At 36.8% G+C, this 23652-nt stretch overlaps 1 protein-coding gene across 1 annotated transcript in view; it reads left to right on the top strand.

The window, feature by feature from the left end:
- Positions 1-6026: 6026 nt before the first annotated feature.
- Positions 6027-23652, top strand: part of ZNF804B (zinc finger protein 804B) — a gene marked incomplete at its 5' end in the record, with an annotated part of 471946 nt that continues 454320 nt past the window's right edge. The window contains one exon of the mRNA XM_081079501.1: positions 6027-6134. Within this exon, the coding sequence (XP_080935627.1) occupies positions 6027-6134 (108 nt within the window). The remainder of the gene's footprint in view (positions 6135-23652) is intronic.

Below are 23652 nucleotides of genomic sequence, written 5' to 3'. Positions count from 1 at the left end.
TGCAACTTTTTAATTTTGCTTGAAGTCATAGCTTGGAAAATACTTTAGAAATAAATCCGTGAGGTTCGTTTGATTTCTTATCATTTGCCCTGTAGTCTCATAGTTCACAGTATAAATGTAGCTGTCTGACTTACTGATACCTTTTTGCAAAATTAGTTATTGAATCTAAGTCTGAGGGAAACATCCTAAATTGTTTTCTTGACCTTGATGAAATCATCATACCTGTCTTTGTTATTTAATCTGTTTGGAGGCAATACTCAACATAGTATGCCTTTTGCTTGAAGAGCCACGGGGCCCTTTAGCCACTCTCAATCCACTCTTTTTCTCTGTAAGGTTCATTTCAGGGGTGAAGCACCACTATCTTAAGGATTTTAAAGATGAAGCTAAAAAAAGGAAACTCTCTCATGCTCTCTCCCTTTTTACTTCTCTCGCTCTCTCTCTCTTTCTCTCTCTCTCTCTCTCTCTCTCTTTTTCTTTCTCTCCTTCCCTCCCTCCCGCCTCTCTCTTTCTTCACATCTGGAAGTTTGTATTTACTTTCAGATTTACCACTGTGGAAGTACTAAAAATCTTCATCTGTTTACCATGATCTCCTATGCCTGTGCAGGCAAACTATGACTCTAAGAAACTGGTCTGAAACAGTAGCTACCCTTAGTAAAAAAATTCACTGACAGTTAAGACCTAGAAGAAAGAGGGATTGGTAAATCGTTCCATGCAGCTGGAGCAATATGGAGTCAGGCACGTGGTAACACAGATGTCTCATTTGTGCCCTTTAGTGAGCATGACCTAGCCATGGACTGGCCAGTCCCTCTGGGGTAATTTGAGTTAGAATCAGGTAATAATTAGAAGCAAACAGAAGAATTAATAGCTCTGTTTAGAGACATATGAGATATTACTATATACCTATTAAAATAGCTAACATCCAAAATACTCACACCAAATGCTGGTGAGGATATGGCAATATAAACCGTCATCCATTTTTGGTGGGAATGTTAGATGGTGCGTCCACTCTGGAAGACACTTTGGCAGTTTCTTACAGAACTAATCATAAGATACAGCAGGTGCATTCTTGGCATTTATTCTAATGAATTGCAAACATATATGCCCACAAAAACCTACTCATGAATGTTTATAGCAGCTTTATACATAAAAGCCAAAAGTTGGAAACAACCAAGATGTCCTTCAATAGATGAATAGGTAAACAAACTGTGGTACATCCAGACAATGTGCATTAGTTTCCTACAGCTGCTGTAACAAAGTACTACAAATTGGGTGGCTTCAAAAACAGAAATGAATAGTCACACCGTTCTGGAGGCTCGAAGTCTGAAATCAAGGTACAGACAAGATTGGTTCCGTCTGAGGGTTGTGAGGGAGAATCTGTTCTATGTCTCTATCCTAGTTGGAGGTGTGCTGGTAATCTTTTGCCTTCCTTGGCTTGTGGCAGCATAATTCTTGAAGAGCCACAGGGCCGGCCCTCTGTCTCCGTGTCCAAATTTCCCATTTTCATTAGGACACAGTCATATTGGTTTAGGGTCCTTCCTCATGACCTCAACTTTATCATCTGCAAAGACTGTCTTCCCAAATAAGATCACATTCACAGGGAGTCAGGACTTCAGCATTTTGGGGGGAAAGGGGGCACAATTAAACCCGTAACACAGTGGAATACTATTATAATACTTCACTATTCCAGTAGTAAAAATAAATGAGATATCTAGCCATTAAGAGACAGGGAGAAAACTTAAAATGCATATTGTTAAATGAAAGAAGCCAATCTTAAAAGGCTGTATACTGTATAATTCTAACTATGTAATATTATTGAAGAGGCAAAAATAGGAAGACAGTAAAAAGACCAGTGGTTGCCAGGGATTCAGAAGGGATAGATAGGTGGGGCACCGGTGATTTTTAGAGAAGTGAAACTATGCTGTATGAAACTGTAATGGTGAATACATTTTATACATTTGTCAAAATCCATAGAATATACCACACAGAAAGTAAACCCTCATGTAAACATTGTATCAATATTGACTCATCAATTGTAACAAATGTACTACACAAAAGCAAGACCTTCATAATAGGGAAAACTTGAGTGTTGGGAGATAGGGATGATGAGTATATGGGAACTCTCTATCCTTTCTGTTTAATTTTGCTATAAACTTAAAACTTCTCTAAAAAAAATAAAATCTATTAATTTACTTTAAAAAAAAAAAAAGGTCCCTGTGGGTAACAGACAGACTTTAAATGTGACCAAGATGTTTCCCTTGCAAGGCTCAGATAAGAACAATGCCAGTAGAAGGAACAGCTGGCACAGAAGCTCTCAAGTGGAGACCAGCTGAGTGCCCGAAGAACACCATGAGGGGTGGAGGGAGAGGCGGATGGGGGTAGAAGAAGGTGGGCAGGGAATGGAGCAAGTAGAGCTTTTTAAAAACAACTCATAGTTTGGGTTTTATTCTGAGTGTGATATAAAACCATTTGATGGTTTAATAGGGAAGTATTAGGATATGACCTATGTTTAAAAAATATCACTCTGGCTATTGGATATAGAGAATAAATTGTGTATGGAGGTGACACTGGAAGCAGGATGATTAGTTAGGAGGATATTTTAATGGTCCAAGCAAGAGGTGGTGATAATTTGACCTAAGGTGGGCAATGGATATGGAAATAAGGGGGTTGATTGGGGATGTGTTGATAAAGGTAATGGAAGAGAGAATTTCTCACTCCGTTAATCGTCTATGACACTGCCATGAATCTGGAAATATGTGGAGATATCAAATTGGTTATATGCTGAAATCCATGCCCTTTGCCATTCACATCCCCTTCCATGGAATGAAAACTCATCAGATCAAATATTGCTTTAAATAAATGGACCTTGTAAAATCACACATGATGTTTGCTTTTCATAATGTTTGCTGTAATAGAATCTGACCAGCATCTAAAACTCATTTAATACAGGCTTATTTTAAATTATTTTACTTTCCTTTCACTTTCTCCGACATTTTTTTATTGTTGGAGGTGGGAAAAAATTTCTCTCTTTAGTAAAGAGAGAAATTAATATAACTGAGCAACTTTGTGTTGATAGCAACTCTGCAAATTATTAGTAAAACACATGTTTCTTTCTTTAGATTGAGAAACCAAATCTACAATGTAGGCAGCAGTGATGGGGAGTCGTTGAATATGACGACATCACATTAGTAGATATCAGTCACAACCTGGCAAGGAAAAGAAGGGAATCACCCTTTAAAAGCAAAAACAAAACAATACAAAACAAAAAAATTCTTAAAATTGGCTAAGAGTTACAAGTGTGCCAATTCTTGCCTCGATATGTTAAGATGGTCGGCAAAAAAATTAGAAAGCAAAGAAGAACCACAATTGATTTAAAATGTGCTGAATTAACAGAATTAGGGATATTTATTTCTAAAGAAGAATGACCTCAAAAATTAAATAATTTTAAGTAAATTTAGGAAAATCACTATAGTCTTTGAAACATAACTATACTAGTTATGTTTATAACTAGTTTTAACTAGTTTTATACTACTGAGTTTTCTCAGATGCACACAGGATAATAGTCAAATGAAGAAGAATGTCAGGATAGTTAACATACTTTTAACAAAACAATAATAGGATACTATATGTAAATTTTATACTTTATTATTACTTAAATTGATCCTTTCATTTTAGAAGAGTATACTGGATTCTTAAAAATAATAATAATTATTAAGAATTATACTTGTTTAATGAAGAAGGCATAGTAGTATCCTTGGAACTGTTATTCACAGTATGTGACATCATTCATTTTTCAAGTCCATCCAAAGATACTTACACTTAGATCCTTCATGCTGTTTGCTACTTACATTTATGAAGAGTGAAATGGTGCTTATATTCAGAGCTACGTTATCTCCTTTACTCATTTTTGGCTAAGACTTCACCTGATTTTGAAATTTCACTATTTGCAAGTACATTGTTTTCTTTGTATAGACGAGAGCAAGTGTCTACACATGATTAATGTTACTCTCAGCTTCATGAAAAGTTTTCAGCTCTAAGTTGAATAAACACAACATCGTCAAATATATCATGTCTTAATAGAAAGGAAAAGGTGGATGTGTTATGTATTGCCACTACCCCCTGTGTTGTGTTTTTTAATTTCAAAAGTTCTTACCAGCAGAGAGTTACAAAATAATTACAGAATTTGTACAATGTTGACTTTGCACTCAGTGTCAATGATTTTCAGTTCAAAGTTGCAAGAAATTGCCATTTTTGACTTATATACTAAGAGCCTTTCTAGTAAATAAACACTTTAAAAACACTTGCAAGCGACTATGTAAAACTTTTAAAATGAGAAATACATCTGTGTTTCTTAATAAAATATTAAGGATATAGGCTATCTAAATAATGTAAACAAAAAGTCAAGCCTTTATTGGGTAGTTACAATAGTCGTGTTAATTGGAATCTTTTTTTGCTTAAGAGTTTTATGAGTTGCTTGAATAAGAAAAATTAAATTGCCTGTTTTCTTTTACCGTTCCCCCCGCCCCCCATTTGTGAGAAGTTCTCAAAGCCAACCAGGATGCAAATGGAGCGCTGTGGGAGACAGAGAGCAGAAAAGTGGGGAGCGGACTAAGAGCATTAGCGTTAACCTTGCAATGAATCCCAGTGCTAAGGCAAAAGAGGGAAAGGAGGTGACCCTTCATATTCTCCCCCGCACAGCCGGGGGAGTGGGGTGAGAGGCATCACAGAACCCCACCACGTCAGTGGCGGGGCGGAGGAGAGGGCACACTGTCTTCTGAGTCTGGAAGGGCTTCCTTCTCTTTTCCGAGCACCTTTCTGCTCAAGTCTTATATTCTCAATTCAGCTAGCTCCTTGGTGGCTTGATTTACAGTAAAGGATATAATGCCCGCGAGAAAACGCTTCTGAGGGGTGATTTGGGGGGTTGTGAAGACACACACGTCCTATACAGAGCCACATGAATCTGCCTAAGAAAGATTTGTAAGTGAATCTTTCTAAATGGATATATACGTACGTACACGCCTATGCACGTTTCGTTTCTATTCCTTACATACGTGTTCTATCTAAAACGTGCTTCCTCCGTAGCGCATCTCATTTGTCGGCCCTATTCGGGGCTGCGCAGCCCCTCTTTACAGCCGACCGGGGAGCTGTTGCTTCTGCCAACGCCGCCGTCAGCCCGGGCGCTGAACAAACGCTGAGCGCGAGCAGGCCGAGAAAGAGTGGAGGAAACGCTCCCCTTCGGCTGTCTCCTCCACCGCGAAATCCCCCAGCCCGGGTCCCCGCCTCCAACACCGCGCGAAGTGGGCGCGGAGCCTGGGCGCAGGGCGCAGAGCCTCCCGCCGCCGGGGCAGCCGTCCCCTCCTGTCCCCTCCTGTCCCCTCCTGTCCCGCCGCCCCGCGTCCCCAGGCGGCCCCAGCCCCCGGCTCCGAGCGGCGTCCCTCACCCCCCGCCCCGCTGGTCGCCTCCCCGCCTCCCGCCCCCGCCACTGCAGCGCGGGCAGCGGTCTGGCTTGGCGCTCCCGAGGACCCACCGCAGCTCTCCCCGCACCGCTGCTGTGGCTGCGCTGCCGCTGAATCCTCGGCGCCGCAGCCCGCAGCCCGGACACCCCGGGCCAGACGCTGGAGACCCGCACCTGAGGGTCCCCGGGACGTGCACTGGGTGCGCAGTCGGGGGGTGGGAGGAAAGGGGCGGGGAGTTCCCGATTCCCTAGCGGACCCCGCAAGTTGTCCTTACACATAAACCTCGCCCGCCCGCCCGCGGAGGAGCAGCCACTCGGTGAGAGCAGCATGTGGACTGGCTCGCCGGGTCCGCTGAGCGCGCTGTGGCTGCGGCCGCCGTCAGAGCGTCTGCTGCCCGCAGCGGGAGCCCCGCGGGGCGAGGCGCGGGGACGCGCGCCCGCCCCGGCCCCTGCCCACTGCCGGCCGCTCCTGCTCGGGAGGCGGCAGCCACTGTGGCCGCTGAGAAAGCAGCCCGCATTTCCCAGGCTGGTCGCCTGCTGAGGAGTTGAGACTGCACTTCCAGCCGGGACCCACATGGCTTGTTACCTGGTCATCAGTTCGAGGCATCTCAGCAATGGGCACTACAGGGGCATTAAAGGAGTCTTCAGAGGTCCCCTCTGCAAGAACGGATCTCCTTCTCCGGTAACCTGCGCGCACACACACACGCGCACACACACACACACACACACACACACACACACGTTTAAAATCAATATAAACTAAAGATATTGCGCTGGTACACTGAGTAGGTAGTGGATATCTACCTTACCCATAGGCATATTGACTACTTACACAGTTTATCGGTAGACTGTTACCCAGTGAGAGTGTGTGTTTACATGTGTGTTTTCAGCACAGTCATTAGTGCTGTAGATGCAAATATTTACTGAATGCAGTTAAGTCGGGGGCTATGAAGGTAGCTATATCCAGTTATGAATCTGCTGATTTGGGCTGATTCGAAAGTTTGAGTGGCACTTTGTAACCGTGCTTTGTGATTAGTTTAATAGTCTGCTGTTACATTATATTTTGTAAGAAAATAAACTCTTTAAAGATTTTGCATCAGGGTACTGGCAAAAGGACAGGTGTTGGATACCGAAACTTGATGAAATCTAATGATTATCTATGAACGTTCTTCAAGGAAAGCCAGAGTTCTCTATGGAAATATGAATTGGATAGTTTGTTGTAGTATGTACAAATGTATTTACATGCAGTTTGAGTGTTGATATTTAATTTAGTAAACTATTCAGTTTAGTTTACATTTGATTTATTCAAGTATTTTTTCTAAAATAATTTTGACCAGGCTCTATGACTTTAATATATTATCAATTTATTTCTTAATACATACTGTATATAGACGAATGTTTTAAGGACTCAAATGTATTTCAAAAAAAATATATGTGTCATAATATAAAGTGTTGGATTATTAGTAATGGCTAAGTGGCTAAACTTAAAAAAACATTTTTTCTAGTTTAATGTAAAAACTGGTATTTCAAGTCTTTATGATATAAAGAAGGAAAACTTAAGTTGCCTGATTTTTATTCATGTATTGGTACTTACCATGATGGTTTAATACTTCATTAGCAAGGGTTATTCAAAACTAATATATTATAAAAACCTTTAAGTGCTATATGTAATTTGCAGGAAAAATCTAAAATGAGAAAATGCAGGTATCCAGAGATATCACTAGGATTCCTAATTATGACAAACTATTGCCTCAAGTGATTTTATACACTATAAAAAGTGGGTCGTCCTAATTCCCCCCTCCCAGGTGCTATATGGTATTAAATCAGAAGTGTAAGATGGACTATATACTGTTCATATTGGCACTTACAATGAATTTATAGGGTTGGAATGCTGTGCTGTTGCAGAGTTTTAGTTGAATAAATCCCACATTCAGTCTTTCTGAGCAGCTGGTCTGAATCCTTCCTATTTTTAAAGATTCTCAGAATTGGAGTTTTTGCGGTCTCAGCAAACCACATTAATGTTTAGCAACTCAGTGTCAGAATCTTCCTTAAAGCAAACTTAAATCTTTCAAATTCTTCTCTATGCTCATTTCATCTTGAAGACCTAGAGTGTTCCACCTTTCTCAAGATATTATTTTTCAACCCTTAGTAATCTCTGTGGCTGTCATCTAAAACCCTCTCTTTGATTATGGAAACCTGAATTGGATAGTGTATTACAGCACATGTGCCTTAATAATTCACAAGGTAAAGGTTTAATTACTTCATCATTTCTACATTGTTTAGTTCTGTATAAGTTGGTTGTATTATGGTGTTCATCTTCCCAAAGCTAAAGGGTTTGCAGAGGAAATTTCTGTCACATGGTCAAAAAGTGTCCTTCGTCCCCCACTATGGTTACTCTTCTCCCAGGAGCCACAGGGACTGGACGTGTAAATGTGGATGTGAGAAGACAACCCATAATCCTCATGGCTCTCACACTCACAAGGACATTGTTCTTATTCACTATTGGGCTGGGTTTTACTAAAATACTTATTCATTTACTTTTATCTAGGTGCTATACTTTGATTCACTGGATTGTTCTCTCTAATAATTTCCACATTCAAGTTAAATTACATTTGTATCATTTAAATATATCTAAATTAGTCTGTGTATGTACTTCCTAAACTTGATTTAGTTTGTCTTCTTTTGTATTTTACTATGAAATTTGAATGACTTTTTCAAGGTTTGAATAGTCTCTCACATGAGCTGGGCAGTATGTGAAAAATTGATGTTCATTCGTTCTCTGTCGTGGGCAGCTGGCTAGATAAGTCAGAATTTCCTTCACACCCCATAACACTTAGTCTTTTCTCCCTAGAATGAATTGGTCTCTACTTTCTGGATCTAAGACCGTTGAGCATTTAACTAGTAGTTTCCTTGTCTAGGTGAGTTTGTTTGTTTAGTTAGTTGTGAAGCCTAAAACTAAAACTCTAGTTAAAAAACATGTCTGTTTTTAATACTTAGTAATATACATCCCCTAGTTACTTTCAAGTTAACATAAATTTATTGTTTTTTTATCAGCATAAATATTAAACTCATAGATCCATACAATACATTTATTTTTTCTTAAAACACATAGCAACTCTCACAATACTTTATTTTTTCAAATTTAGTGCACAGAGTAGTTTCAAAGTGACCTCTACATCAGTGACTTTAATTAGTTTCACTCATTGAGACTCAAATTTATATGGGACTATGGATTGGGATATCATTAGTTGATTTAATTCACTCTTACTAAGTTCTGCATACTTCAACTTTGGTTCTTACTCTTTTATTTAAGTGTCCCTTCTTCCTATTTTAATCCATATTTTTCTGTTTTAATCGAGCTGTTGAAAAGTAGCACAAGACACAATTATTGAACCAGACCTATTTTGTAACTTTGTTATAGAAAAGAGAAAAGCCACAATTCCTTTTTGGTGTGATGATGAGCTTCTTTTGGAGTTCTGATATAAACACACCTAATATGAATTTAACATTTCAATGTCTGATAGATATAATTTCTCAGTTATATATTTAAAGTAGTTGTATACATCTGACATGCTCAAATCACATGTCTATAGAATCTGAGTACATGATATTAAACTGACAGTACTAAAGGGCATGGTTACAGCTTCACATTTTTATTTCAAGGATTTCATTTAGAAAACATTGAATCATTATATAGAATTCTTATAATAAGTACTTAATGGGATACTTCAGAAATAAATAAAGCATTTTGCCCCCAAACAATTTTCAGAGTTGAAGAAACATAAAATCCTAGTGTGAAAGTCAGCTCCTATCTTCAAAGTAGAAACATGCAAATATCTTATCTGTTGCATCTTTCTTTTTTTTTGGAGACTTGGTATGAAAAAAATAGCATACTGCTTTTCATCCTGATAAGAATGTGAATAATTGATTTAAGGTAGTTTATGTTACTTTAAATCCAAGGATAGATTAAGAAAAATAAAAATGACGGCAAATATTGCATAGTGTTTAATTGTAAAAGTCTCTAATTTTAGAAAGTAAATTTGCATGCTCCCACATTTTAGAATATTTATCTCCCCCTCTATCAGAACTCTAAAATAATATGACTGAAGGATGACTTTAAAAATCGATGTCTCTCTCTCTCACACACACACACACACACACACACACACACACACACACACACACAGATACATATATTGATACACACATTGTTATCTGTGCTCAAACATAAGAAGTTACCTATATATTACTTTATAGAGTCTTTTATCATCAAGTATGTTGATGGTAAAACTTTGTTACAATAATTTAAGTATTCATTATGAAAACATTCTTTAGGTGAGCTAATTTCTTTGTGAATTTCTAAGGTCTTCTATCACCATGTTTGAAATCAGTAGAACAAGTAACATCATCTGTGTGGTGTCAAAAATGTATATGAATAAATTCTTAGTTATTTTATGTAATGCAAAATATCTCAACTTTAGATTCAAGTATGGTTTGTTATAGTATACTTAATCTGTGTATGGTTAATAATAAGATTATCATTCAGGATAGCCATTGATTAAATGTTAATAATAATCATAGTTGTATATTTTATCTGTAGTATATTGTAAGATTATTACCACTCTTTTGAAGCTTCGATAGAGTAATACTTCTTAAGAAGTGCTTATTTTTGAAAGCAGCATAGCTAGACATCCAGGAATATCTGTTTCTAGAAATGCCTATTGTCTTCCCCTAAAACATTGGATGTGAAGAAAATTCATGGCATTTTTCACCAGAGTGAAACAGATGAGGGTCCTTGGATTTTGTTGTTGTTGTTGTTGTTGTTGTTACTTTGTTTTGTCTAGAGTTCTTATCCTAAGTTATATATCTAAATAAATTGCCTAATACAAACAAGCAATCGCTTTAAATGGACTACACTCCTATAAAGCTCCCTTTAAAAAATTACAAACACACACACATATATATGTGTGTGTGTGTGTGTGTATATATATGTATATATATATGTGTATATATATATAAATGAAAGAAGTTCTAGAAAAGAACACACATATATATATGTGTATATATATGTGTATATATATATGTGTGTATACATATATAAATGAAAGAAGTTCTAGAAGAGAATTCCTTGAGGGTGTTTCTAGTCACAGAACTCCTTACATGAGGAAATGAGTGCAGTTACAACCTTTTTCTTTTTTCTAATTTCTATAATCTTCAATTGTACGTATTTTCATTATGCTTAATAAATACATGTTAAACACATCCAAAAATGCTCTCAAACTGATGCACTTTTCGTGTGCCAAAAATAATTATGAAGATATGATCTCCCATAGAGAAGTCACCTGCCTCCTCTTCTTGAATTCATGAATACATAATACTGCCTTTCATATTGAAACTTTTAGATATTTTCAATAAAGAAAACTCAGTTATAATTCTTATAATACATGTTTTCTTTGTTATGTCAAATATTGTATTAAGCAACTTCCTTTCTTCTCATTGTCTTTTCAACCCTTTCTTTTCTCCCCCAGCTGACTCTGCGTGGTGAATACACAATGATTTCAGAAATTTGTAGTTTGCGTTTTTGTTTTCGAAAATAAATGTCAACTTTCTAGGACATAAATTTGTCTTTATATGACTTCAGAAAGTTTGCATGGTAAGAAAAATCAAATGAGTATTTGAGTGCATTATGACTTTATTAGATCATACTACATTCATTTCATAATTAAAATTTGATGTGTCAGATCCTTTGGTTTGTTTCTTTCAGACATATAATTAAAATAAACTCCATTTTAGGTTTCTGCCCCATGATTTGGAAACAAAATAAAATATTTTGGCATAGTATATAGGCTAAATGGAGGTGGTACTTAATATAGAACCTAATCATTTATAGTTTAAAAAAAAACTTGATGTTAGTTGTAACTGTGAAATTTTTGTTGTATAATATATATGTACTAAGGTACATATTTTTCATGTGTCAAGTATTAACAGAACTTGAAATGTCAGTATGTTCAAAGCTGTATTGGTAGAAAGTAGCAAGAAGAGTAATATATATTTCACATAACTGTATAGAGTGCATTTCAGTGTGAATTTGGTTTGTTCAAAATACACATTGTCAGAATAATTCATTAGTATAGATGTACATATTTTGTAGAAAATAATTTGAATCAAAATTGAAATAAAAATGCTCTTTAGCTCAAAAATGTGTTTTGGTTTTAGCAAATACAGTATTTCAGGTAATCCTTATAAAAGACAGGAAACAGCCTTTTGTAGATAGATTTTATAAATCAGTTTTTCTTAGTGGATAAGGTCTAGAGAGAGAAATTAAATATTGCTATGTTTTCATGAAAAATTATAATTATGGTGATAATAAGAATAAACCAACAACCAAGTTCCATAGTCTCTCTTGCATTGGAAGCACTTACTGGACTTGGAAAGACATCCTGGAAAAATGAATTACATGATACCTTAGACAACATTCTCACTTGTCACTTAAGACACTGATAGCTTATTGAAGATGAAAAATGCAAAAGAATATTATATAGTATTTAAAATGGAAAAGGGCTTTTAATGATATTCACTAATGATCTTACTTTTCCTGAGATGGACCCATTAACATGCATTGAACTAATTCTTCCTGTATTCAAATTTGACACCTAAAATCTAAACATATACCTCTGAAAAACTGATAATATATTTTTTGTTCACAGATGAAGAGAGCTATATATTTTTCTTTTGTTCACAGATAAAGAGAGCTATATTTTTCTTCTTCTTTGGCTGGTAGGAAACCCCAATCCAAAGCTGTAGTTAAATGAAGTGATGAGAATTAATGTTGGCCTCCAAGGAAACCCTGCTCATCTTCTATTCTGTTTGCAAAAGCAAGGCAGACAATAAATAAATAATAAAATATACCATATCCAAATAGAGGGGTGCCACTCAGTGCCTTTGTACTGGACAGCTTTGAGAATGATTCATGGAGAGTATTCATTTTGTTCACTTGTAGCGAGCAGAATCAGGGTTGCCAGTTTCTTGCTTTGACAATTGGCAAATTTCTTTTGGCAAATTTTATTTCACTTTTGTGTGGGTGTAAGAGGCAGAATGTGGTTTATTTTGAAATGGAAACTGCTAGTTTGTTTCTTCCTAAACAGTCTTTTCTCTACCTCTTATTCTTCTTGCCATTGATTCTTATTCCTTTCATTAACATGATTATTAATTGTTTCAGTACATTCTTGGTTCATGCATAAGTGTTTGCATATACTTTTATCTCCAGAGGCAGAAACCCCTGCAAAGGGTGAGAACCATCTCATTCTGTCTGCACCACCCCCATAAGCATACATATTCCTTCTCTCTTCACCATCCACACATAACTTTTATCTCTAGCTCAGAATTTAGAGCTTCCCCCGTATTTTCATTCAGAACCTACTCACCAGTGTTCTGCCCCTGCCCTCCTTCCCACAGATATTACTCAGCACTTCACATGTCTCACCTACCTGCCCCCCAACAAATACAATCACTGACCCCCACCCCATATGTGTCATTTCCAGATGTCTATTTTGCTATGAATTTAAATTCCCTAATATCTTTTGGCAAGCAAAGTCTATATGCATTTTCTCTTTGTGAATGAAATGTAAACTATATTCTAAATGGAAAATAACCATTGGACATCCTTTTTGAATGAAGGAGAACATGGAGACTCCACTTAAGTCTGACCCTCCCTGTTGATTTGCTTCATCTGAATATGAAGTCAAGAGATATAGAGGTGGCCACATTAATTACATTCACGTTATCTGAGAATGTACAAAGTCCTTGAGCTGTATCTAAGAGTCTTCATGATCCAGCCCCTACCTACATCTTGAGTTTTAACTCCTTAATCTTCCATCGGATTCTATGTTCCAGACATACTGAACAGCTCAGAGTTCTTGACTATGATCAGTGTTTATAGACTTCTCTGCCATTGCATATGCTGTTTCCTCTGTCACAAATCTACTTTTTTGCCTTCATCTGTTGGGCCATGTCTTAACATATTCTCTCAGACTTATTAAAGAGTTTGGTCCTCATGTGAGTCTACACTGAGTCCCCGATCATGGGTCAAGTGCTTCTCTTGAAGGCAGCTGTTATATCCACTACCTACCTTGAATAACACTGAACTGACTTTGTTTATTGGTCTTTATTTCACCATGAGATGTGAGATCCTAGGGGGCATGTCCGTTGTTACCTTTCTACCCCCAAAGATGAGCACAACTTCTGGTTTACTATTGATTTTAATAGAAAAACAAAAAGATTTCAATAGAAATTTAATTGGTATACATGTCCCCTTTAGTCCTGCTGGTAGCTCTATGAAGAACACTTTTCCTTAGATAATTTTTTACCCAAGTTAGTTAGTCAGAATCTTCTAGAATGCAAACTGTTTTACTGATGGATTAAGTGGTCAGTGTAAGTGGTCATGGTAATGCTTCTCACTTTAATATCTACCACGAGCACTTGGCCAATTGCTTCAAGCATAATTTAATACTTCCTATTAAAACAAATTACAGAGTGCTTTATTCCATGTAGCCATCTCAGAATATCTTTTGTTAAAAGCCACAAGGAAATGAAGATTAGCTGTATATAAATGGATGAAATTCATACATGAGTTACTTAAGCCATATTTTTCATTGGCACATTTAATAGTTTATGAGAAATGAATTACAAGTTAGGAACTTGATGATTCCCTTTCTATTTAGTAGTGTGTAGTAAAGAGGGAAAATAGTGGTTCTTTCTCTCATTTTCTCTGTCCCTCTCCGTCTCCGTCTTCATCTCCATCTCCCTTTCTGTTGAAAGACAGACAATAATTTCCTGATGAGTGGTCATTATTGCCTGAATTTATCAGTTTCACACATTCTACTAGGTTGGTGCAAAAATAATTGTGGTTTAAAAGGTTAAAAAAAAAATTGCAAAACCGCAATTACTTTTGCACCAAACTTATAAAATTTTATTAGCTCTTGTTCTTACTTGGATCAGTCAGAATGTGGCCACTGTCCACAGAGGAACTTGGAATTCTTCTAAACAATGATTTTTAGGTAAAATATCCAGTCACATAGGGTGCACATGCAGAGATAGCAATTCTCTTGGAGTGAAGAGAATCAGTTTTATTAAATGGTCAGTTTCTTAATACAAATCAATTTTTTTTTTACAGTTGTTAACAGATATTTGATTTCTTTGCCTCATTTATGGGATCTAAACATTGGAAGGGTCTGTGGCAATCTAACTCCCTGCTATATATTTTTAAATGTATCACTATGATAGTCAGGATAGACTCCTCAAAGATGTCCATATTATAATCCTTAGAACCTATGAATCTGTTACCTTAAGTGACAGATGTGACTAAATTAAGGTTGTTGAGAGGATTATCTTGGATATGCAGGTGGATCCAGTGTAATCACAAGGGTCCTTCTAAAAGGGAAGTAAAAGTGTGAGAGTCAGAGAGAGAATGCTTTGAATATGTTGTGCTGCTGGCTTTGCAGATAGGCGAAGGGGTCACAAGCCAAGTCATGCAGGTGACCTCTTAAAGCTGGAAAAGGCAAGTAAATGGATTCTCCCATAAAGCCTCCAGAAAAATCACAGCCCTGCTAATACTTTGATGTGATCCCAGTAAGACTTCTGACTTAATGGACTGTAAGATAATAAATATGTGTTCTTTTAAGCCAGTACTAAGTTTGTGGTAATTTGTTAGAGCAGCCATAGGAAACTAAGACAGCCACTCTTAACATGGGTGAGTGTTTCCAATGGTGGGGGCCTCTCTGCTCACCAAAGTAACTGATCCTCTTGTGAGATCAATGCAATTAATGCTGAGTCTCCTTCTATCTCTATCCAAATATGGCTGCCTCCTGCTTCCATTTATTCACTGGTCTTCAACATGCAATATGGAAGCAAGGGGGTGGTTCTGCCCACTCTTTAACATGACATTCCTGCCGTGATTCAGAGGAGCTGATGATTTTTCATTGCTAAATCATGTAAAGAACTGAAAATTATGTGAGAATTAAGTATCTTTTTCCATGTACCTCACTTGCATTGTTTTGTCATATATTAATTGAATTTTCTGTAACTCAAAATGCTTTATTACACTTTTTTATGTAACACACATTTTGAAACAGAACATACCAGTGATTCTTAAATTCTTGAAAGGTGGTAAACTCAGTAAAACATTATCCTATATTTAGGAAAGTACCACCCACGCTTTCAAATAGTTTCTACTTTTTCCAAATATTTCCCCTTTGTATTACATATATACATCATCTATATAAAGTTAAGAACACAAAAAGCACACCATTTTAAAGACACATCTTAAGGCTATCTTTCTTAGTTTGTTTAGTCTTCGATTTAGACATCTGCAATTTTCCTGGGGAAAGCAACATTAGTTTTAAATAAAAAGTGATGGGGATCCTTTGAAGTAATAATTATAATTTCATGAAATCCCCACCATTGTCTATGTTAGGCATAGTGCTATCAAAATAGAAAGTTATTTTTAACTTTTGTAAGGAATACTAGCATAATATATAAATTGCCACAAATTGTAAGTGTACAGCTTTGCAATATCCTGGATGTAAATATAGAACTTTGGAAATTCCTGGAAACCCCAGGTATGCCGCTTTTCAAGCCCCATGCACCCCAAAGGCAAGGACTATCTTAACACCAGATTACAATCTGTCTTACTCTTTTTCTTTTTTAACTTTTATTTATTTAAGTGTGTTTTTCCAGGGCCCATCATCTCTAAGTCAAGTAGTTGTTTCAATCTAGTTGTGGAGGGCGCACCTCACAGTGGCCCTGTGAGGATCGAATCGGCTACCTTGGTGTTAAGAACACCACACTCTAACCAACTGAGCTAACTGGCCGCCCCATGTTTTACTTTTTAAATAATATTAAAATGAGTTTTAATAAAGAACTCTTATATTTGTAGTTCACCTGACCACAAACTATTGAATGAAGGCCCTCTTTTTTTGGCTAGGGGTAATTAGACTTCACTTTTCTTCTTCACTTTGACTGACCAAAGCTAACTAGCCAACTATTTGAAACCAATCAACAAAAGAATACTGATTAGATATGAATGAATGGTTTTATGCTAATAAAGCACACGGATTATATCCAGGGTGACATCTGTGAAATCTTTCATTATCTTTTCGTTAAAGTACATGTTGCATTGCAAAGATCTGACCATCATGTAGATTTAGAAATGTCTCACAAGTGGCCAGGAATGGCTCTGTTGAGTTTTTATTATTTGAGAGGAGATGTTAATCATATATTTAGTGGCAAGAGAACAATGAATGATTAAAGAAAACTCTAGCTTGGACTTCTCATAAAACATAAAATTTATGTGCAAATGATATGTAAGCTTTATTACAAAAGTTGTTATAATTTTACAGGCATGCACAAGGACAAAATACAAGTTTGTGTTACTATGGAAACAAGATTATTGCCAAGAGGATTATAGATAAAACCCAAACAATGCTCATATTAATCAATCCTAATTTAAATGAATTTAAGTATACTTAAAGAGCTGATCATGTATTTTCAATAAAGTTTATTGCTCATCTTCCAATAGCCATAGGCTACATAGTATGAGTTCAAGAGTTCTCTATGATGTGGCTGGAAGAATTGGGTGACACTCACTGAGGATTTGCTTTCTTATTACTATAGAAGGAAGATTTGTGAAATTGTTATACAGGAAAAATAATAAACCTTCCTTACGTGTTTCTTCCAATAGTAGATAACTTTCCTCTGAATTTTTTTTTTTTAATCACACTCAGTTCCATCCTCTGTGATCATCAGGATAGACTCCTCCCTTGAAAGCAATAGGGAAAATCAGTTCTCTGCAGGGAATAGTTCAGGTGAGGAAGCATAGCTTGGAGAGAAATTCTAATTGGCATAAACATATCCTTAGGGGGTGGCCTTGGGTGGATTTATACAGTATATAAGCATCACTTAATCTGAAGATCTTAAAATTAGACCTAATGGAGAGTAACTGGAATATGTGTGATTTGCTCGTGTGACTAAATTTTGGGTATACCCGTATAAAGTTTTAAATTCTTCATTAAGTTATGAATGTAAGACTAGCCCTAGGATTCAGTTTCTGATATTGATGAGTGTTATGTTGGATGAAGTATGGAAAGTACCTACAACCTCGAAATTTCTTACCACACCATTTGGAAACAGCTCATCCCATTTGTCCAGTAGTTTTCAGGTTGTATTGTTTTACTTTTTTTAAGCTAAGATGTGTATGCTTTGTTCCAAGGAAATTCTAGGAGTCAGGCAAAACAGAAGCAGAACTGCTTTGGCTGAAGGTAGGGGAAAGGTCTTTGTTGGTGACAGGTCCCTCTTTCTCCGTATCTGGGGAAGCAAGCTGGGCAGGGAAGATGCATCTGAGTAAAAGCCTTGGAGCTTTATGATTTGCATACCACTTAGGTGGACTATGAAAGGTGAGTACTGGTTGTTTCTAAAACAGTCTTGTGCTGCATAAGGATGGTTTCATCAAGGAGGGCCCGCAAATACCACTGTGGTTCCATCAGATTATAATGGAGCTGAAGAACTCCTATTAGTGACATCATAGCTGTTGTATGGCGTAATGCAAGACATTATGCATGTGTTTGTGATGATGCTGGTGTAAACAACCTAGTTCACTGGGAGTCCTATAAAAGTACAGCACATACAATTACGGTAGTAGTCAGCAACTAGGTTTGTGTGAGTACACAGTGTGATGTGCACACATCACCAAAATGGCCTAACCATGCATGTCTCAGAACGTATCCCCATCCTTAAGCTGTTCATGAATGTAGTTAGATTCATATATCTTACCTGGAGTAACTCAATTAGCTATTTGACACATTGCCAATTAATTCCATCACTAGACATTAATTATGCATTAGTTTCACTCTATGTTTGCAGTTTTTATTAAAAAAAAATAATGATAAGGTGACATTGGGAGCTCAGGAACACCTTAACGGGTGAGTTCCAGGAAGTTCAAAAATTCTTCTCCTAAACTGAGTGCCCAAGTAGGAACTGAGGTCAATTTTAAATAGAGTCATGGGAATTAGCCAGTGTGGGGGGCAGCAATCTGGATACAGAAGGCTAGTCTGGGAGAAGCCTAACATTTCTGGAACTGAAAAAGGAAAAACATTTCAATTGGGAAGTCAGCGTCATTAATTCACTCATTCATTATTATGGGTCTACTATGTGTTAGGTACTTGCAGGCCATGTAGCAAAACTGAAAGGTAAATCACACTATGGGAAGAGAAGACATATTTCCCATGAACTGAAAAATCCTGGGAAGTAGTATTACTGACAAGCTTTGGTAAATGGCCAAAACTGGAAAAAATAAAAAGGCAAGGAAGGCATTTGAAATGGAGGAACTGAGATAACTATCCCTGTGGATATGGTTCACTTGGCCCATGGTACTGAGTGCTTAAGTCAGAGTTTAAAATTAACTTAGACCTAGATAGTTCTAAACTTTTCTGTACACTTTTCAATCTTGTCCTTTTGGTTCTGTTTTCTTTTGGATTTCTTAGTTGTTCTTAATATTATTTCTATAATTATACTTATTATTATTATTATTATTATTATTTAGTTTGCAACTTCAGCTACCTGCATGAGACCAAGAGAATGATAACACCTGAGGGCAGGGTTCCTGTAATCGTGCCGATCTCCTTGTAAGATGCAGCATAAGGAGCCAGCACAAGGAGCCAGCAAAGTATGAGTTGCTAAGGGATAAAGAGATGTTGTAGAAGGAGAACCTAGAAGAAAGTATTCGAGCACTACACTTGGCTCTGTGTGGTGTGAGGGCCTGGATGCCCCCTTTTCCTCAGAGATCTGTATGTGGGGGAAGCCTGGTTGGCCACCATCCATAGGGAAGCTCCCAGTTTTATTCCTGGAGAATATTTCATTCTTAGTGGCTGGTGCCAGACATTTTAAGTTATGAATTTAAGTTACGAATTTACCATAATTACCATTTTAGATGCTGCGTAATGCAAATATTCCTAAGAAACAACTCTTTGTCCTGCAAGTTATTTACTCTTCAATGTGATTAAGGGATTTGGAAAGATAATTCTCTTAACCTAATACCTCAGGTGTGAGTTAGGTCCCTGAAAGAAAGGGTGGGAGACCATAGAAGAGGGTAATGAACACATAGGATGAGAGCACTGAAGATGAGTTTTAATTTTAAGGTTGTGCTTTGGAAGGACTTTATGGCCCCGCAGAGAGTGGAGACAACATAGAGGGAGCCCCTAAGAGAAAGAGGAGAATTTCAAGGGCCTGGCCAGAAGAGATATGTGCTACCCTGCTTGAAAGACACGAGTATACACCCCTGTCACCGCAGGTCCCAGTGGAAAATTCTCAGTGAAATTATGGCTGTACCTGGAAGCTGGTGGAGATCAGATCCTAAGTTCTCGCAAACCATTTTGGGGCCTTTACTTCATGCTGGGCACTGTCCCCAGAGCCGAAGATAGTGAGATAAACACAACAGACATGCTCTCTGTCCCAGTGGAGGCTACAGACAGGGAATAAAGAGATGCGATAGTTTTTTTCCTTTTTTTTAAATGTCATAATATGCTATTTATAAACGTACAAGATCTTGTGAAGAAAAAGTAACTGATATAAAGAAGGATATAACTTGGTGACCCTGCCTAGTCCTAGAATTAGGGAACACTTCCCAGAATAAATGATGGATAATTTGAGACATGAGGAATGAGTAGGAGTTATTTTGGCACAGGAAGACTCCCAGACCTGGGATATGGGTGTGGGCTGAGGGGTTGAGGGGAGCAAGACAAGGCAGGATTGTCAGGTTAGGGTAAACCAGGTAGGATTCTGCTGGCTATATAACAAGTAAATAAGGAAATCATCTCAGGTAGAAATATGGCTTTCAATTGCGTTACAGAACTAAACATTCTAGTTCTGGCATGAGAACTTCTAATTACTGCCCATGGGTTGCGCCAAATGAGATAGGTCGCCATGGATTTTTCCTTCTTGCTGTTATTGTTACAGACAAAATCAGAAATTATTTCTAAACAAGAAAATAAGAGTACCAAAGTTGAATCATCATTAATCTAAGTAATTTGTGTGGTAGATTCATTATATATAGCCCTTTTCTTATAAGAAGAGAAGAACTGAGAATTAACTTTATAGATATATATGCACAGGAATGATATGATTCAAAGTTCATCCAAATTACTCATTTTGCTGCTTTACCATAATCTGGGATGGTCTGGCCAAATGAGGGTTTTCTTGCTTTGAGGGTATATAACATTGTTTTATTAGTTTCAGGTGTTCAAAACAACATAGTGATTAGACATTATACATCTGACACAGTGATAACCCCAACAAGTCTAGTACCCATTTAACACCACACATAGCTATTAAATACCATTGACCATTCCCTGTGCTGTACTTTACATCCCATGACTAGATATATTTTTTGTAATTATAGTTGACACTCAATATTATTTTATATTAGTTTCAGGTGTATAGCGTCATGGTCAGACATCTATATAATTTATGAAGTGATCCCCCTGGTAAGTCTAGTACCCATCTGACACGATATAAATTTTTAAAGTATTATCGACTATATTCCCCATCCTGTATTTCACATCCCCATGACTATTTTGTAACTATCAATTTGTACATCCAATCCCTTCACCTTTCTCACCCATCCACCTAAGCCCCCTACCTTTAGCAACAATCAGTTTGTATGAGTCTATTTCTGTTTGGTTTGTTCGTTTATTCCATTCTTTAGATTTCACATATACATTAGATCATATATTATTTGTCTTTCTCAGTGACTTATTTCCCTTAGCATAATATCCTCTAGGTCTATCCATGTTGTTGGAAATTTTAAGATTTCATTCTTTTTCATGGCTGAGTATAACTCCATTGTATAAATGTACCACACTTTCTTCACCTAGTCATCTCTTGATGGGCATTTTGGTTCTTTTCATATCTTCGCTATTGTGAATAGCGCTGCAGTAACCATAGGGGTGCATATATTTTTTTGATTTAGTATTTTGAATGTCTTTGGATAAATACCTGAGAATGGAATTACTGGGTCTGTTCATTTTTAATTTTTGGAGTAACATCCATGCTATTTTCCATAGTGGCTGCTCCAATTTGCAATCCCACCAACAGTGTATGAGGGTCCCCTTTTCTCCACATCCTCTCCATTAGTTATTTGTTGATTTATTGATGATGACCATTCTGATAGGTGATATCTTATTGTGGTTTTAATTTGCATGTCTCTATTGATTAGTGATGTTGAGCATCTTTTCATATGTATATTTGCCATCTGTATGTCCTCTTTGGAGAAATGCCTATTCAGGCCCTCCACCATTTTTTTTTTTTTTATTTTTAAATTGGGTTTTCTTTTGGGGTTGAGTTCTATGAATTTTTAATAAATTTTGGATATTAATCCTTTATTAGATGTATCATTGGCAAATATCTTCTCCCATTCAGAAGGATGTCATTTTGATTTGTTGATGGTTTCCTTTGCTGTGCAAAGTTTTTAGTTTGATGTAGTTCCATTTGTTTATTTTTCTTTTGTTTTCCTTGCTCAATGAGCTATATCAGTGAAAATATTACTAAGGGTAATGTCTGAGAGTTTATTTCCTATAATCTCTTCTATGGTTTCGGGTCTTACATTTAAGTCTTTAATCCATTTTGAATTTATTCTTGTGTATTGGGTAAGAAGGTAGTCCAGTTTCATATTTTTTGCATGTATCTGTCCAGTTTTCCCAGCATTATTTATTGAATATTTATCTTTACCCCAGTATATATATCTTTACCCCAGGGTGTATATTCTTGCCCCCTTTGTCATAGATTAAATGACCATATATGCATGGGCTCTCTATTCAGTTCCATTGATGTACATTTCAGTTTTTATGTTCATACCATGCTGTTTTGATTACTATCACATTGTATTATAGTTTGATATCAGGTAGTGTAATACCTCCAGCTTTGTTCTTCTTTCTCAGACTTGCTGTTGCTATTTGGGAGCTTTTATGGTTCCAAATATATTTTAGGATTATTTGTTCTAGTTCTGGAAAAATGCCATTGATATTTTGATAGGGATTGCATTGAATCTATAGATTGCTTTGGGTAGTATGGACATTTTAATTATATCTTCTTATCCAGGAGCATGGTATATGTTTTGATTTATTTCTGTCTTCTCTAATTTCTTTCTGTGTGTCTTATAATTTTATATCAAATTGTTGAAACTGTTGCTCTTTTTAATGGCCCTATACAATTCCTTTTTACTGTAGCTCTGTTTTCTTAGGAAGAGATGTGTAGGCATAGGGGCTAGTAAGCTTTCTGTTTAACACAACCATTGCAAATAGCAGCCCCATATTTTCACAGCTCTTATAATGAAATGATCAATATACACTAATTTCCTGTTACAGCTTTAATTCACAACAATGATAACATTTGAAGTGACTTTTCTATTTTTCTTGTTTTGTTGAAGCAAATTGAGTCAAGTAGGTGATGTGTTTTTATGATCTTCCTGCCATGTAGGAGGAATTTTTCTCCTATTTTTTATAGGTTTAGAAACTTAATCTAAAATTGCTGTGTAGGTGCTGATAAGCGTCCAACCTGATTACTATGTTTAAATATCTTTCACTATCTTAGGAAATTTTAATGAACCAATCAGGTGTTTTTTCCTCCATTACTTTCTCTCCCAGTAAAAACCTATTGGAACAGTAAAATATTTGAAAGGAGGAAATATTATGTGACTAAGGGTTCTGTATGTCATATGTATGTTCACATCATGAGCAAACATTAAGGCCCATGTGTGGCTACAAGCTTTTATATACTTACATTGTTTTCTTAGCACATATAGAAAGTATTCAATCAATGTTAAATCATTTGCTACTTCATGTTGCAAAAGCGTTTGTATCAGTGTCTAGTCAGGATAACAGAAACCATTTTTAGTTTTTCACACAGATGGAGTACAATGCAAGGACTGTTTTACAAATATGTTGAAAAGCCTGAGGGAGGCAAAAAGTAACAGAGAAAAGTAACCCAGAGATCAGTAACTGCAGGAAGTCCCTCAGCCCGTACGGCTAGAGGGGCAAAGGAGAAAGTGATATTACCTGACCCTAATGCCTTATTCTGGTGGCACTGCTGCTGCTGCCACTTCAGAAACCACCTCGTTACTGCTTACTATACCTCAATATCTTAGACTCATATAC

Source organism: Rhinolophus hipposideros (genome assembly GCF_964194185.1).
Source record: "Rhinolophus hipposideros genome assembly, chromosome: 18".
In the NCBI taxonomy this organism is placed as follows: Eukaryota; Metazoa; Chordata; class Mammalia; order Chiroptera; family Rhinolophidae; genus Rhinolophus; species Rhinolophus hipposideros.
This window is presented reverse-complemented; position numbering and strand designations above follow the sequence as displayed.